A 16,978-nucleotide genomic window follows, 5' to 3' on the forward strand; every position below is an offset into this window, starting at 1 on the left:
TCGGGGTTGCTGAGTAGCACGGCTCGAAGGGCTGGAAGGGTCCATCCTGCACTGTATCTCAATAAATAAATGCTTACTTGTAAGGATATCACAGGCACATTGCACTGTATAAGCAGCATTCACAAGAAAAACATAAATTGAACATAATTCGTGCATATCTTTTACAATAAAATAAAATTAAAACAAAAAATATCAAAGTCCATTTCAGTGCAAAATGGTCATGGTGTTACTCAAATTTCCAGCATTTGCAGATTTTTTTCTTGTTTATGATTTTGCTAAACCAGGACCCATTAGTTAATGGTAGGGGTCCATAGCATAAAGAAGGTTTGAAGCCTCTGTGCTAAACTGTAGTAATTCTTACTATTAAAAATTCTGACAGGTCATAGATTGGGGTTGAACAGTGTTACAAACACTGCCCTTTGACTTAGAGATCCACACTCAATCCAGCATACACTGATAGCTCCCAATCTGTGACAAAAATTTCCATTTTACTGTGAAATAGTCATAGAGTTGCTAAACTGCAGTAATTAGGGTTGTGCTGGTTGGCTCAAGAACTGAATGGTTGAAGGAAAATAGCTGTTCCTGAACCTGTTGGTGTGGGACTTCAAGCACATGTATCTCCTGCCTGATGGTAACTGTGAGAAGGTAGCATGGCTGGAAGATGGGCATGAGAATTGAGGTGTATCGGTGTACCACACTATATTGTCATTGTCAGGCCACCAATGGCATTTCAGCTACAGGTCTTACACTGTAAATGTTAGGACTTGCTTCTGAGCTCTGTTTCAGTTGAACATTGCAGATCAAAGTAGTGTTCTTCACTGGGTGCCTGAAGCACCCAGTGAAGAATTGAACATGTTGGCACAGAACATCTGCAGGGAACACTTTAGCCAGAGGGTGGTGAATCTATGGAATTCATTGCCCCAGAAGGCTGTGGAGGCCAAGTCAATGGGTACTGTATATTTAAAGCAGAGGTTAATAGGTACTTGATTAATAAGGATGTCAAAGGTTATGAGGAGAAGGCAGGAGAATGGGGTTGAGAGGGACAGTAAATAAGACCATAGACCATAAGACATAGAAGCAGAATTAGGCCATTTGGTCCATCAAATCTGCTGTCATTCAATCATGGCTGATCCTTTTTTTACCCCTTCTCAGCCCCATTCCCTGGCCTTCTCCCCATAACCTTCGATGGCATGGCCAATCAAGAACCTATCAAGCTCTGCCTTAAATACACTCAAGGACCTGGCCTCCACAGCTGCCTGTGGTAATAAATTTCACAATTCACCATCCTCTGGCTAAAGAAATTTATCTGCATCTCTGTTTTAAATGGACACCCCTCTATCCTGAGGCTGTGTCCTCTTGTCCTAGAGTTCCCCACCATGGGAAACATCCTTTCCACATCTACTGTCTTGGCCTTTCAACATTCAAAAGGTTTCAATGAGATTCCCTCATTGCCCTTCTAAATTCCAGCGAGTACAAACCCAGAGCCATCAAAAGTTCCTCATATGATAAGTCTTTCATTCCCAGAATCATCCTTGTGAGCCTCCTCTGAACCCTCTCCAATGCCAGCACATCTTTTCTTAGATAAAGAGCCCAAAACTATTCACAGTACTCAAGATGAGGCCTTAGCATCACATCCCTGCTCTTGTATTTTGGACCTCTTGAAATTAATTCTAACATTGCATTTGGCTTCCTCATCACCAACTCTACCTGCAAGTTAACCTTCAGGGTGTTCTGCACAAAGACTCCCAATTACCTCTGCATCTCAGATTTTTGGATTTTTTTCCCTGTTTAGAAAATAGTCTGCATATTTATTTATACCACCAAAGTGTATGGCCATGCATTTTCCAACTTTGTATTTCATTTGCCATTTTCTTGTCCATTCTCCTAATCTGTCTAAATCCATCTGCACCCTACCTGTTTCCTCAACACTACCTGCCCCTCCACCAATCTTCGTATCATCTGCAAGCTTGGCAACAAAGACATCTATTCCATCATCTAAATCATTTATATACATCAAAAAAGAAGCGGTCTCAACACTGACCCCTGTGGAACACCACTAGTCACTGGCATCCAACCAGAAAAGGATCCTTTTATTACCACTCGCTGCCTCCTACCAATCAGCCAATGCTCTAACCATGCCAGTAACTTTCCTGTAATACCATGGGCTCTTAACTTGGTAAGCAGTCTCATGTGTGGCACTTCATCAACGGCCTTCATCTCCTTTATCTACTACAACGTGTAATTTCCTCAAAGAATTCCAACAGCTTCATCAAGGAAGATTTTCCCTTAAGGAAACCATGCTGACTTTGTCCTATCATATCCTGTGTCACCAAATACTCCATAACCTCATTCTTAACAAATTGACTCCAACATCTTCCCAACCACTGAGGTCAGGCTAACTGGTCTATCATTTCCTTTTTGCTGCTTTCCTCCTTTCTTAAAGAGTGGAGTGACATTTGCAATTTTCCAGTCTGCTGGCACCATGCCAGAGTCCAATAATTCTTGAAAGATCATTACTAGTGGCTTCACAATCTCTACTGCTACCTCTTTCAGAACCCCAGGGTGCAGTTCATCTCATCTGGGAGACTTATGGACCTTTAGGTCTTCCAGCTTTTTCAGCACCTTCTCCCTTGTAATAGCAACTGCAACCACTTCTCTTCCCTCACAGCTTTCAACGCCTGGCACACTGCTGGTGCCTTCTACAGTGAAGACTGACACAAATGCTCATTTATTTCATCTACCATCTTCCTGTCCCCCCATTATTATTTCTCCAGCCTCATTTTCTATCAGTCCTATATCCACTCTCACCTCTGCTTTTCTATTCACCTTGTGTTTGCTAGCTTGCTTTCATATTTCATCTTTTCCCTCCTAATGATTAGAAACATAGAAAACCTACAGCACAATACAGGCCTTTCGGCCCACAATGCTGTGCCGAACATGTACTTACTTCAGAAATTACCTTGGGTTACCCATAGCCCTCTATTTTTCTAAGCTCCGTGTACCTGTCCAGGAGTATCTTAAAAGGCCCCATTGTATCCACCTCCACCACTGTTGCCAGCAGCCCACTCCACGCACTCACCACTCTCTGCGTAAAAAACTTACCCCTGACATCTCCTCTGTACCTATTCCCCAGCACCTTATACTTGTGTCCTCTTGTGGCAACCATTTCAGCCCTGGGAAAAAGCCTCTGACTACCCACATGATCAATGCCTCTCATCATCTTATACACCTCTATCAGGTCACCTCTCATCTTCCGTTGCTCCAAGGAGAAAAGGCTGAGTTCACTCAACCTGTTCTCATAAGGCATGCTCCCCAGTCCAGGCAACATGCTCCAAAATCTCCTCTGCACCCTTTCTATGGCTTCCACATCCTTGTAGTGAGATGACCAGAACTGAGCGCAGTACTCCAAGTGGGGTCTGACCAGGGTCTTGTATAACCATATAACCATATAACCATATAACAATGACAGCACGGAAACAGGCCATTCCGGCCCTCCTAGTCCGTGCCGAACTCTTAATCTCACCTAGTCCCACCTACCCGCACTCAGCCCATAACCCTCCACTCCTTTCCTGTCCATATACCTATCCAATTTTACCTTAAATGACACAACTGAACTGGCCTCTACTACTTCTACAGGAAGCTCATTCCACACAGCTATCACTCTCTGAGTAAAGAAATACCCCCTCGTGTTTCCCTTAAACTTTTGCCCCCTAACTCTCAAATCATGTCCTCTTGTTTGAATCTCCCCTACTCTCAATGGAAACAGCCTATTCACGTCAACTCTATCTATCCCTCTCAACATTTTAAATACCTCGATCAAATAGATAGATAGATAGATAGATAGATAGATAGATAGATAGATAGATAGATACTTTATTCATCCCCATGGGGAAATTCAACCTTTTTTCCAATGTCCCATACACTTGTTGTAGCAAAACTAATTACATACAATACTTAACTCAGTAAAAATATGATATGCATCTAAATCACTATCTCAAAAAGCATTAATAATAGCTTTAAAAAAAAAAGTTCTTAAGTCCTGGCGGTTGAATTGTAAAGCCTAATGGCATTGGGGAGTATTGACCTCTTCATCCTGTCTGAGGAGCATTGCATCGATAGTAACCTGTCGCTGAAACTGCTTCTCTGTCTCTGGATGGTGCTATGTAGAGGATGTTCAGGGTTTTCCATAATTGACCGTAGCCTACTCAGCGCCCTTCGCTCAGCTACCCTCAACCTTCTACGCTCCAATGAATAGAGACCTAACTTGTTCAACCTTTCTCTGTAACTTAAGTGCTGAAACCCAGGTAACATCCTAGTAAATCGTCTCTGCACTCTCTCTAATTTATTGGTATCTTTCCTATAATTCGGTGACCAGAACTGTACACAATATTCCAAATTTGGCCTTACCAATGCCTTGTACAATTTTAACATTACATCCCAACTTCTGTACTCAATGCTCTGATTTATAAAGGCCAGTGTTCCAAAAGCCTTCTTCACCACCCTATCTACATGAGACTCCACCTTCAGGGAACTATGCACTGTTATTCCTAGATCTCTCTGTTCCACTGCATTCCTCAATGTCCTACCATTTACCCTGTATGTTCTATTTGGATTATTCCTGCCAAAATGTAGAACCTCACACTTCTCAGCATTAAACTCCATCTGCCAACGTTCAGCCCATTCTTCTAACCGGCATAAATCTCCCTGCAAGCTTTGAAAACCCACCTCATTATCCACAACACCTCCTACCTTAGTATCATCAGCATACTTACTAATCCAATTTACCACCCCATCATCCAGATCATTTATGTATATTACAAACAACATTGGGCCCAAAACAGATCCCTGAGGCACCCCGCTAGTCACCGGCCTCCATCCCGATAAACAATTATCCACCACTACTCTCTGCAACACTACCTCTCGGCTTCTAAATTCAATTCCAGGATTGATGAAGGCCAATGCACCGTATACCTTCTTAACCACAGAGTCAACCTGCGCAGCTGCTTTGAGCGTCCTATGGACTTGGACCCCAAGATCCCTCTGATCCTCCACACTGCCAAGAGTCTTACCATTAATACTATATTCTGCTATCGTATTTGACCTATCAAGATGAATTACCTCACAATTATCTGGGTTGAACTCCATCTGCCACTTCTCAGCCCAGTTTTCCAACCGATAAATGTTCCGCTGTAACCTCTGACAGCCCTCCATACTATCCACAACACCTCCAACCTTTGGGTCATCAGCAAACTTACTAACCCAACCCTCCACTTCCTCATCCAGGTCATTTATAAAAATCGCAAAGAGTAGGGGTCCCAGAACAGATCCCTGAGGCACACCACTGGTCACCGACCTCCATGCAGAATATGACCCATCTACAACCACTCTTTGCCTTCTGTGAGCAAGCCAATTCTGGAATCACAAAGCAATGTCCCCTTGGATCCCATACCTCCTTACTTTCTCAATAAGCCTTGCATGGGGTACCTTGCCAAATGCCTTGCTGAAATCCATATACACTACATCTACTGCTCTACCTTCATCAATGTGTTTAGTGACATCCTCAAAAAATTCAGTCAGGTTCATAAGGCACGACCTGCCTTTCACAAAGCCATGCTGACTATTCCTAATCATATTATACTCTCCAAATGTTCATAAATCCTGCCTCTCAGGTTCTTCTCCATCAACTTACCAACCAGTGAAGTAAGACTCACTGGTCTATAATTTCCTGGACTATTTCTACTCCCTTTCTTGAATAAAGGAACAACAACTGCAACCCTCCAATCCTCCGGAACCTCTCCCGTCCCCATTGATGATGCAAAGATCATCGCCAGAGGCTCAGCAATCTCCTACCTCACTTCCCACAGTAGCCTGGTCCCAGTGACTTATCCAACTTGATGCGTTCCAAAAGCTCCAGCACATCCTCTTTCTTAATATTTACATGCTGAAGCTTTTCAGTCCGCTGTAAGTCATCCCTACAATCACCAAGATCCTTTTCCGTAGTGAATACTGAAGCAAAGTACTCATTAAATACCTCTGCTATCTCCTCCGGTTCCATACACACGTTTCCACTGTCACACTTGATTGGTCCTATTCTCTCACATCTTATCCTCTTGCTCTTCACATACTTGCAGGATGTCTTGGGGTTTTAATCCTGTTCACTAAGCCCTTCTCATGGCCCCTTCTGTCTCTCCTAATTTCTTTCTTACTCTCCTTCCTGCTAGCCTTATAATCTTCCAGATCTCTACCATTACCTAGTTTTTTGACTGTTTCGTAAGCTCTTCTTTTCTTCTTGACTAGATTTATAGCAGCCTTTGTATACCATAGTTCCTGTACCTTACTATCCTTTCCCTGTCTCATTGGAACTTATCTATGCAGAACTCCACCCAAATATCCCCTGAAAATTTGCCACATTTCTTCTGTATGTTCCTTGAGAACATCTGTTTCCAGTTCATGAAACATAGAAAACCTACAGGCCCTTCGGGCCACAAAGTTGTGCCAAACATATCCCTACCTTAGAAATTACTAGGGTTACCCATAAGCCTCTATTTTTCTAAGCTCCATGTAGCTGTCCCTGAAAGTCGTGTGAGGGGCTTCTTGGTAAATGCCATGAAAATGCTCGCAGCACACCACAGACTGTGTTGGTTGTTGATGCAAATATCACATTTCACTGTATGTTTCGATGTGCATGTGACAAATGAAGCTAATCTTTAACAGATGAATTTAAACAGGCTGCAATTCTACTCCCACAGCTTAGCATATACTTAAGTGCAGGATCTAAAAGAAATATGTCATTCAACAATTCTTATTTATTAAATTTCTGTCATTATTTTAATCCATAATTATTTCTGGAATATTTCAGCATAACATTGAGCTCTGCGAGAATCTTCCAGAACATTTCCAAGATACCTCCTCAACAACAACCCTTTCAAACTCATTGGAAAGCGACATCACATCAGTGCTTCTTTCAAGCAGTCTCACGACAGAAGGTAAGTACACGTTGTATCTCTGACTCATTTACAGCAGCCCAGACAATGAGTGGAACGAAATTAGGTGGTTCATCTTAAGACTAGACTCTGCTTATGATCATTCACTACCATATGAACAGTTAGTTCCCAAATCTGGGCCAAGGTTTCTCATACCTCTTCTGCATGCAATCCAACAGCCTCTGTAATGGGGCAACCAGAATTGAATGCAGTGGTCTAGATGTGGCTGAAACAGAATTTTATAATGCTACAACATAACTTCCCACTGGAAGACAGAATAGTTAAGAAGGCACAGAGTATGCTTGCTTTTATAGATTGGGGCTTAAAATACAAGTATTAGGAAATTATGTTTAAGCTTTACAAAACATCATTTAGCATATTTAGAGTGTTATCTGCAGTTTTGGTCACCTCACTACAGCAAGGATGTGGTTGCACTGGTGAGAGCGCAGAGGAGATTCACCTGGATGTTGCCTGCATTGGAGGATTTATAAGAAAAGATTGGATAGGCTGGTCTTGCTTTCCCTTTAGTGAAGGAGGCTGAAGAGTGATTTGAAAGAAGTGCAGAAGGTTATGAGCGGCATTAATGCAATCTTTTCTTCCCATAGTAGGGGGATCAAAAATAAGATATAATTTAAGGTGAAAGGAAGGAGTTTTAAAAGGGATCTGAGGGTATGGTTGATATCTGAAATGCACTATCGAAGGAGGTGGTGAAATTAGATACAATTACTATGCATAAGGACAATTAGATAGACTATAACATAGACAAAGCACAGAACAGTAATATCCTAATGCAGTCAAAAGGAATCAGTGTAGATGGGCAAACTGTCAGCCTGGACATGTTAGGTTGATAGGTTGGTTTCTGTGCTGTATGATGCTGTGACTCTATATCCACAGTTTATAGTTCTCAGTCCCAACATTATAGTGTGCAGTTCTAGTCACCTACCTACAGAGAAGCTATCAATAATATTGAAGACTATACAGAGAAAATTTACAAGGATGTTGCTGGGACTTGATCACATATATAGGAAAAGATTGAATAGGTTTAGACTTTATTCCCTGGAGAATGAGGGGAGATTTGACATATATACAAAATTATGAAGGGTATAATGGAAGTAAGCTTTTTCCACTGAGTCTGGGTGAGACTAGAACTAGAGGTTGTGGGTTAAGGGTGAAAGGCAAAATATTTAAGGGGAACCTGACGGGGATCTTCTTCATTCAGAGGATGGTGTGAGGGTGAAGTGAGCTGCCAGTGGAAGTGGTGGATGCAGATTTGATGGAGAGTTTGGATAGGTACATGAATGGGAGAGGTATGGTGGGCTATGGTCCGGGTGCAGGTTGATGGAATGAGGCAGAATAACAGTTTGACACAGACTAGATGGGCCAAAGGGCCTGTTCCCATGCTGTAGTACACTGTGACTCTCTGACCACCAAAGAGTGTACGTTCTCATGTCCTGCATCCTCGGCTGGGAAATTAGATTAGATTAGATTCAACTTTATTGTTATTGTGCCAAGTACAGATACAAAGCCAATGAAATGCAGTTAGCATCTGACCAGAAATGAAAAGAATAGTGTTATTTACAAAATAATTGTGAATAAGAAGTAAGTGCTACAGCACACAAGTATAAAAGTACTGAGACAGTACAATATGGGTGTAATACTGCTTAGCGCTGTGATGTGAGGTTCAGCAGGGTCACAGCCTCAGGGAAGAAACTCTTCCTGTACCTGCTCGTGCGGGAGCGGAGGCTCCTGGGATGGGAGGAGAGTAAAAAGTCCATGGTTAGGGTGAGATGCATCCTTGATAATGCTTTTTGCCCTGCCCAGGCAGCGTTTATGTTAGATGTTCTCAATGGTGGGCAATTGGGTGCCGATAATCCGCTGGGCAGTTTTCACCACATGCTGGAGTGCTTTGCGGTCCGGTACGGGACAGTTCCCATACCACACTGAGATGCAGTTGGTGAGTACGCTCTCAGTGGTACAGTGGTAAAAGTCCGTCAGTATCCTGGGACAGAGGTGAGCTTTCTTGATGCTCCACAGGAAATAAAGGCGCTGGGAACCACAAATGCAAACATTCCAATAGCCCCTCTTGCGGGGAGCTCCCATCTGGAACAGTGTCCCTTGAATGTCTCAATCACAAACAAAATTAGGTAGTCACCAAAGTATCATGATGTTGATGTGAAAAACAACAAATTGATTATTTAAAATAAAAACAGAAAACAGTGTGAAACATAAATGATGTTTCAGGTTGGTCAGCACCCATTAAAGCAAAATCGTTAATCTAAAATATTTAGATTAGTCTGGATCGGGAGCAGCATCTCCAACATCATCACACTGAGCACGGGGGCCCCCCAGGGCTGTGTGCTCAGTCCACTGCTGTTCACTCCACTGACCCATGACTGTGCTGCAACACACAGCTCGAACCATATCATCAAGTTCGCCGATGACACGACCGTGGTGGGTCTCATCAACAAGAACGACGAGTCAGCTTACAGAGAGGAGGTGCAGTGACTAACAGACTGGTGCAGAGCCAACAACCTGTCTCTGAATGTGAACAAAACAAAAGAGATGGTTGTTGACTTCAGGAGGGCATGGAGCGACCACTCTCTGCTGAACATCGACGGCTCTTCGGTAGAGATCGTTAAGAGCACCAAATTTCTTGGTGTTCACCTGACGGAGAATCTCACCTGGTCCCTCAACACCAGCTCCATAGCAAAGAAAGCCCAGCAGCGTCTCTACTTTCTGTGAAGGCTGAGGAAAGTCAATTTCCCACCCCCACCCCATCCTCATCACATTCTACAGGGGTTGTATTGAGAGCATCCTGAGCAACTGCATCATTGCCTGGTTCGGAAATTGCACCATCTCCGATCGCAAGACCCTGCAGTGGATAGTGAGGTCAGCTGAGAAGATCATCGGGGTCTCTCTTCCCGCCATCACGGACATTTACACTACACGCTGCATCCGCAAAGCAAACAGCATTACGAAGGACCCCACACGCCCCTCATACAAACTCTTCTCCCTCCTACCATCTGGGAAAAGGCACCAAAGCATTCGGGCTCTTACAACCAGACTATGTAAGAGTTTCTTCCCCCAAGCCATTAGACTCCTAAATACCCAGAACCTGGACTGACACCAACTTACTACCCTCTACTGTGCCTATTGTCTTGTTTATTATTTATTGTAATGCCTGCACAGTTTTGTGCACTTTATGCAGTCCTGGGTAGATCTGTAGTCTAGTGTAGTTTTTTTGTCTGTGTTGTCTTTATGTAGTTCAGTGTAGTTTTTGTACTGTTTCATGTAGCACCATGGTCCTGAAAAGCATTGTCTCGTTTTTACTGTGTACTGTACCAGCAGTTATGGTTGAAATGACAATAAAAAGTGACTTGACACAATTTCTCTCTCCACTGGTCTCTTCTGGCCCCATGACATATAGAACATATAACACAGAACAATACAGCACAGGAACAGGGTCTTCGGCTCAAAACATTGTGCTGACCCAATTCAATTATTAACCAAATGGCTAACTCTTTATCTCTTCTGCTACCCAATGTCTATATCCTTCAGTCTTCCTCACAATCATGTGCCTATCCAAACATCTCTTAAAGTCCCTAATGTTTCTTTTTTCTAACACCACCCCAGGTAGCGCATTCCAGGTATCCACCACTTTTTGCTTAAGAAACATAGAAACGTAGAAAACGTAGAAAAGTGCATGGAGTAAAGCCAGATCTAACATATAGAGAGGCTTTGATGAAAAAGAAGCAGAAAAAAGGGTGTAAAGGTAGTAAGGTAGAAGGGCTAAAGTGTGTGTACTTCAATGCAAGAAACATCAGGAACAAAGGTGATGAACTGAGAGCTTGGATACATACATAGAACTATGATGTAGTGGCCATTACAGAGACTTGGCTGGCACCAAGGCAGGAATGGATTCTCAATATTCCTGGATTTCAGTGCTTTAAAAGGGATAGAGAGGGGGGAAAAGGGGAGGAGGGGTGGCATTACTAGTCAGGGATACTATTACAGCTACAGAAACGGTGGGTAATGTAGCAGGATCCTCTTGAGTCAGTATGGGTGGAAGTCAGGAACAGGAAGGGAGCAGTTACTCTACTGGGGGTATTCTATAGGCCCCCTGGTAGCAGCAGAGATACCAAGGAGCAGATTGGGAGGCAGATTTTGGAAAGGTGCAAAAATAACAGGGTTGTTATCATGGGTGACTTTAACTTCCCTAATATTGATTGGCACTTGATTAGTTCCAAGGGTTTAGATGGGGCAGAGTTTGTTAAGTGTGTCCAGGACGGATTCCTGTCACAGTGTGTTGACAGGCCGACTAGGGGTAATGCCATACTAGATCTAGTATTAGGTAAAGAACCGGGTCAGGTCACAGATCTCTCAGTGGGTGAGCATCTGGGGGACAGTGATCACCACTCCCTGGCTTTTAGTATTATCATGGAAAAGGATAGAATCAGAGAGGACAGGGAAATTTTTAATTGGGGAAGGGCAAATTATGAGGTTATAAGGCTGGAACTTGCAGGTGTGAATTGGGATGATGTTTTTGCAGAGAAATGTACTATGGACATGTGGTCGATGTTTAGGGATCTCTTGCAGGATGTTAGGGATAAATTTGTCCCGGTGAGGAAGATAAAGAATGGTAGGGTGAAGGAACCATGGGTGACAAGTGAGGTGGAAAATCTAGTCAGGTGGAAGAAGGTAGCATACGTGAGGTTTAGGAAGCAAGGATTAGGTGGGGCTATTGAGGAATATAGGGTAGCAAGAAAGGAGCTTAAGAAGGGGCTGAGGAGAGCAAGAAGGGGGCATGAGAAGGCCTTGGCGAGGAGGGTAAAGGAAAACCCCAAGGCATTCTTCAATTATGTGAAGAACAAAAGGATGACAGGAGTAAAGGTAGGACCGATTAGAGATAAAAGTGGGAAGATGTGCCTGGAGGCTGTGGAAGTGAGCGAGGTCCTCAATGAATACTTTTATTCGGTATTCACCAATGAGAGGGAACTTGATGACGGTGAGGACAATATCAGTGAGGTTGATGTTCTGGAGCATGTTGATATTAAGGGAGAGGAGGTGTTGGAGTTGTTAAAATACATTAGAATGGATAAGTCCCTGGGGCCTGACGGAATATTCCCCAGGCTGCTCCACGAGGCGAGGGAAGAGATTGCTGAGCCTCTGGCTAGGATCTTTATGTCCTCGTTGTCCACAGGAATGGTACCGGCAAATTGGAGGGAGGCGAATGTTGTCCCCTTGTTCAAAAAAGGTAGTAGGGATAGTCCGGGTAATTATAGACCAGTGAGCCTTACGTCTGTAGTGAGAAAGCTGTTGGAAAAGAATCTTAGAGATAGGATCTGTGGGCATTTAGAGAATCATGGTCTGATCAGGAACAGTCAGCATGGCTTTGTGAAGGGCAGATCACACCTAACAAGCCTGATAGAGTTCTTTGAGGAGGTGACCAGGCATATAGATGAGGGTAGTGCAGTGGATGTGATCTACATGGATTTTAGTAAGGCATTTGACAAGGTTCCACACGGTAGGCTTATTCAGAAAGTCAGAAGGCATGGGATCAGGAAAGTTTGGCCAGGTGGATTCAGAATTGGTTTGCCTGCAGAACGCAGAGGGTTGTGGTGGAGGGAGTACATTCAGATTGGAGGGTTGTGACTAGTGGTGTCCCACAAGGATCTGTTCTGGGACCTCTACTTTTTGTGATTTTTATTAACGACCTGGATGTTGGGGTAGAAGGGTGGGTTGGCAAGTTTGAAGATGACACAAAGGTTGGTGGTGTTGTAGATAGTGTAGAGGATTGTCAAAGATTGCAGAGAGACATTGATAGGATGCAGAAGTGGGCTGAGCAGTGGCAGATGGAGTTCAGCCCGGAGAAGTGTGAGGTGGTAGACTTTGGAAGGACAAACTCCAAGGCAGAGTACAAAGTAAATGGCAGGATACTTGGTAGTGTGGAGGAGCAGAGGGATCTGGGGGTACATGTCCACAGATCCCTGAAAGTTGCCTCACAGGTAGATAGGGTAGTTAAGAAAGCTTATGGGGTGTTAGCTTTCATAAATCGAGGGATAGAGTTTAAGAGACGCGATGTAATGATGCAGCTCTATAAAACTCTAGTTAGGCCACACTTGGAGTACTGTGTCCAGTTCTGGTCACCTCACTATAGGAAGGATGTGGAAGCATCGGAAAGGGTACAGAGGAGATTTACCAGGTTGCTGCCTGGTTTAGAGAGTATGGATTATGATCAGAGATTAAGGGAGCTAGGGTTTTACTCTTTGGAGAGAAGGAGGATGAGAGGAGACATGATAGAGGTGTACAAGATATTAAGAGGAATGGACAGAGTGGACAGCCAGCACCTCTTCTCCAGGGCACCACTGCTCAATACAAGAGGACATGGCTTTAAGTTAAGGAGAGGGAAGTTCAAGGGTGTTATTAGAGGAAGGTTTTTCACTCAGAGAGTGGTTGGTGCGTGGAATGCACTGCCTGAGTCAGTGGTGGAGGCAGACACACTAGTGAAGTTTAAGAGACTACTAGACAGGTATATGGAGGAATTTAAGGTGGGGGGTTATATGTGAGGCAGGGTTTGAGGGTCAGCACAACATTGTGGGCTGAAGGGCCTATAATGTGCTATACTATTCTATGTTCTATGTTCTATAAAACCTACAACACAATACAAGCCTTTCGGCCCACAAAGCTGTGCCAAACATGTCCCTACCTTAGAACTACCTAGGGTTACCCGTAGCCCTCTATTTTTTCTGAGCACCATATACCTGTCCAGGAGTCTCTTAAAAGATCCTATCGTATCTGACTCCACCACCGCCGCCAGCTCTCTGCTTAAAAAAATTACCCCAACATCTCCTCCATACCTACTTCCAAGCACCTTAAAACTGTGCCCTCTCATGCTACCCATTTCACCCCTCAGGAAAAGCCTCTGATTATCCACAGGATCAATGCCTCTCATCATCTTATACACCTCTATTAGGTCACCTCTCATCCTCTGTCTGGGTTGAGTTCACTCAACCTATTCTCATAAGGCATACACCTCAATCCAGGCAACATCCTTGTAAATCTCCTCTGCACCCTTTCTATAGTTTCCACATCCTTCCTGTAGTGAGGTGACCAGAACTGAGCACAGTACTCCAGGGTCCTATATACCTGTAACATTACCTCTCAGCTCCTGAACACAGTCCCATGATTGATGAAAGCCAATGCATCGTATGTTTTCGTACGGACTTGGACCCCAAGATCACTCTGATCTTCCACACTGCCAAGAGTCTTACCATTAATACTATATTCTGTCATCATATTTGACCTACCAAAAAGAACCACCTCACACTTATCTGGGTTGAACTCCATCTGCCACTTCTCAGCCCAGTTTTGCATCCTATCAATGTCCCGCTGTAACCTCTGACAGCCCTCCACACTATTCACAATACCCCCAACCTTTATGTCATCAGCAAACTTACTAAACCCATCCCTCCACTTCTTCATCCAGGTCATTTATAAAAATCACGAAGAGCAGGGGTCCCAGAGCAGATCCCTGAGGCACACCACTGGTCACCGACCTCCATGCAGAACATGACCTGTCTACAAACACTCTTTGCCTTCTGTGGGCAAGTCAGTTCTGGATCCACAAAGCAATGTCCCTTTGGATCCCATGCCTCCTTACTTTCTCAATGAGCCTTGCATGAGGTACCTTGTCAAATGCCATACTGAAATCCATATAGCACATTTGGAAAGAGGTGAAATCATCGGACAAAGTCAGCATGGATTTGTGAAAGGAAAATCATGTCTGACAAATCTTATAGAATTTTTTTGAGGATGTAACTAGTAGAGTGGATAGGGGAGAACCAGTGGATGTGGTATATTTGGATTTTCAAAAGGCTTTTGACAAGGTCCCACACAGGAGATTAGTGTGCAAAATTAAAGCACACGGTATTGGGGGTATGGTATTGATGTGGATAGAGAATTGGTTGGCAAACAGGAAGCAAAGAGTGAGAATAAATGGGACCTTTTCAGATTGGCAGGCGGTGACTAGTGGGGTACCACAAGGCTCAGTGCTGGGACCTCAGTTGTTTACAATATATATTAATGATTTAGACTAGGGAATTAAATGCAGCATCTTCAAGTTTGCGGATGACACGAAGCTGGGCGGCAGTGTTAGCTGTGAGGAGGATGCTAAGAGGATGCAGGGTGACTTAGATAGGTTAGGTGAGTGGGCAAATTCATGGCAGATGCAATTTAATGTGGATAAATGTGAGGTAATCCACTTTGGTTGCAAGAACAGGAAAACAGATTATTGTCTGAATGGTGGCTGATTAGGAAAAGGGGAGGTGCAACGAGACCTGGGTGTCATTGTACACCAGTCATTGAAGGTGGGCACGCAGGTACAGCAGCCGGTGAAAAAGGCAAATGGTATGTTGGCATTCATAGCAAGAGGATTCGAGTGCAGGAGCAGGGAGGTTCTACTGCAGTTGTACAAGGCCTTGGTGAGACCACAACTGGAGTATTGTGTGCAGTTTTGGTCCCCTAATCTGAGGAAAGACATTCTTGCCATAGAGGGAGTACAAAGAAGGTTCACCAGATTGATTCCTGGGATGGCAGGACTTTCATATGAAGAAAGACTGGATCGACTAGGCTTATACTCACTGGAATTTAGAAGATTGAGGGGGGATCTTATTGAAATGTATAAAATACTAAAGGAATTGGACAGGCTAGATGCAGGAAGATTGTTTCCGATGTTGGGAGAGTCCAGAACGAGGGGTCACAGTTTAAGGATAAAGGGAAAGCCTTTTAGGACCGAGATGAGGAAAATCTTCTTCACACAGAGAGTGGTGAATCTGTGGAATTCTCTGCCACAGAAAACAGTTGAGGCCAGTTCATTGGCTATATTTAAGAGGGAGTTAGATATGGCCCTTGTCGCTAAAGGGATCAGGGGGTATGGAGAGAAAGCAGGTACAGGGTTCTGAGTTGGATGATCAGCCATGATTATACTGAATGGTGGTGCAGGCTCGAAGGGCCAAATGGCCTACTCCTGCACCTATTTTCTATGTTTCTATATACTACATCTACTGTTCTACCTTCATCAATGTGTTTAGACACATCCTTAAAAATTTCAATCAGGCTCATAAGCCATGACCTGCCTTTCACAAAGCCATGCTGACTGATATATAATTTCCTGGGCTACCTCTAATCCCTTTCTTGAATAATGGAACAACATCCACAACCCTCCAATCCTCCAGAACCTCTCCCATCCCTATTGATGATTGAAGGATCATCGCCAGAGGCTCAGCAATCTCCTCCCTTGCCTCCCACAGTAGCCTGGGGTATATTTTGTCCAGTCCTGATGACTTAACCAACTTGATGCTTTCCAAAAGCTCCAGCACATCCTCTTCCTGAACATCTACATGCTCAAGCTTTTCAGTCCACTGTAAGTCATCACTACAATTGCCAAGATCCTTGTCCATAGTGAATACTGAAGCAAAGTACTCATTAAGTACCTCTGCTATCTCCTTCGATTCCATAATTTCATTCTTGAGCTCCTTCTTGTTAGCCTTATAACTTACAAGCTCTCTATCATTACCTAGCTTTTTCAACCTTTCATAAGCTCTTCTTTTCTTCTTGACTAGATTTACAACAGCCTTTGTACACCACGGTTCCTGTACCCGATCATCCTTTCCTGTCTCATTGGAACGTACCTATGCAGAACTCCACACAAATATCCCCCAAATATTTGCCACTTTTTTCCCGTACGTTTCCCTGAGAACATCTGTTCCAATTCATGCTTCCAAGTTCCTGCTTGATAGCCTCATATTTCCCCTTACTCCAATTAAATGTTTCCCTAACTTGTCTGTTCCTATCCCTCTCCTATGCTATGGTAAAGGAGATAGAATTGTGATCACTATCTCCAAAATGCTCTCCCACTGAGAGATCTGACACCTGACCAGGTTCATTGCCCAATACCAGATCAAGTACAGCCTCTCCTCTTGTAGGCTTATCTACAT

At 43.7% G+C, this 16,978-nt stretch overlaps 1 protein-coding gene across 1 annotated transcript in view; it reads left to right on the forward strand.

Annotated features, from left to right (window-relative positions):
- LOC140741490 (plexin domain-containing protein 1-like) overlaps positions 1 to 16,978 on the forward strand; it is an 810,319-nt gene that overhangs the window by 684,380 nt on the left and 108,961 nt on the right. The window contains exon 11 of the mRNA XM_073071746.1: positions 6,860 to 6,986. Within this exon, the coding sequence (XP_072927847.1) occupies positions 6,860 to 6,986 (127 nt within the window). The remainder of the gene's footprint in view (positions 1 to 6,859; positions 6,987 to 16,978) is intronic.

Source organism: Hemitrygon akajei, chromosome 18 (genome assembly GCF_048418815.1).
Source record: "Hemitrygon akajei chromosome 18, sHemAka1.3, whole genome shotgun sequence".
In the NCBI taxonomy this organism is placed as follows: domain Eukaryota; kingdom Metazoa; phylum Chordata; class Chondrichthyes; order Myliobatiformes; family Dasyatidae; genus Hemitrygon; species Hemitrygon akajei.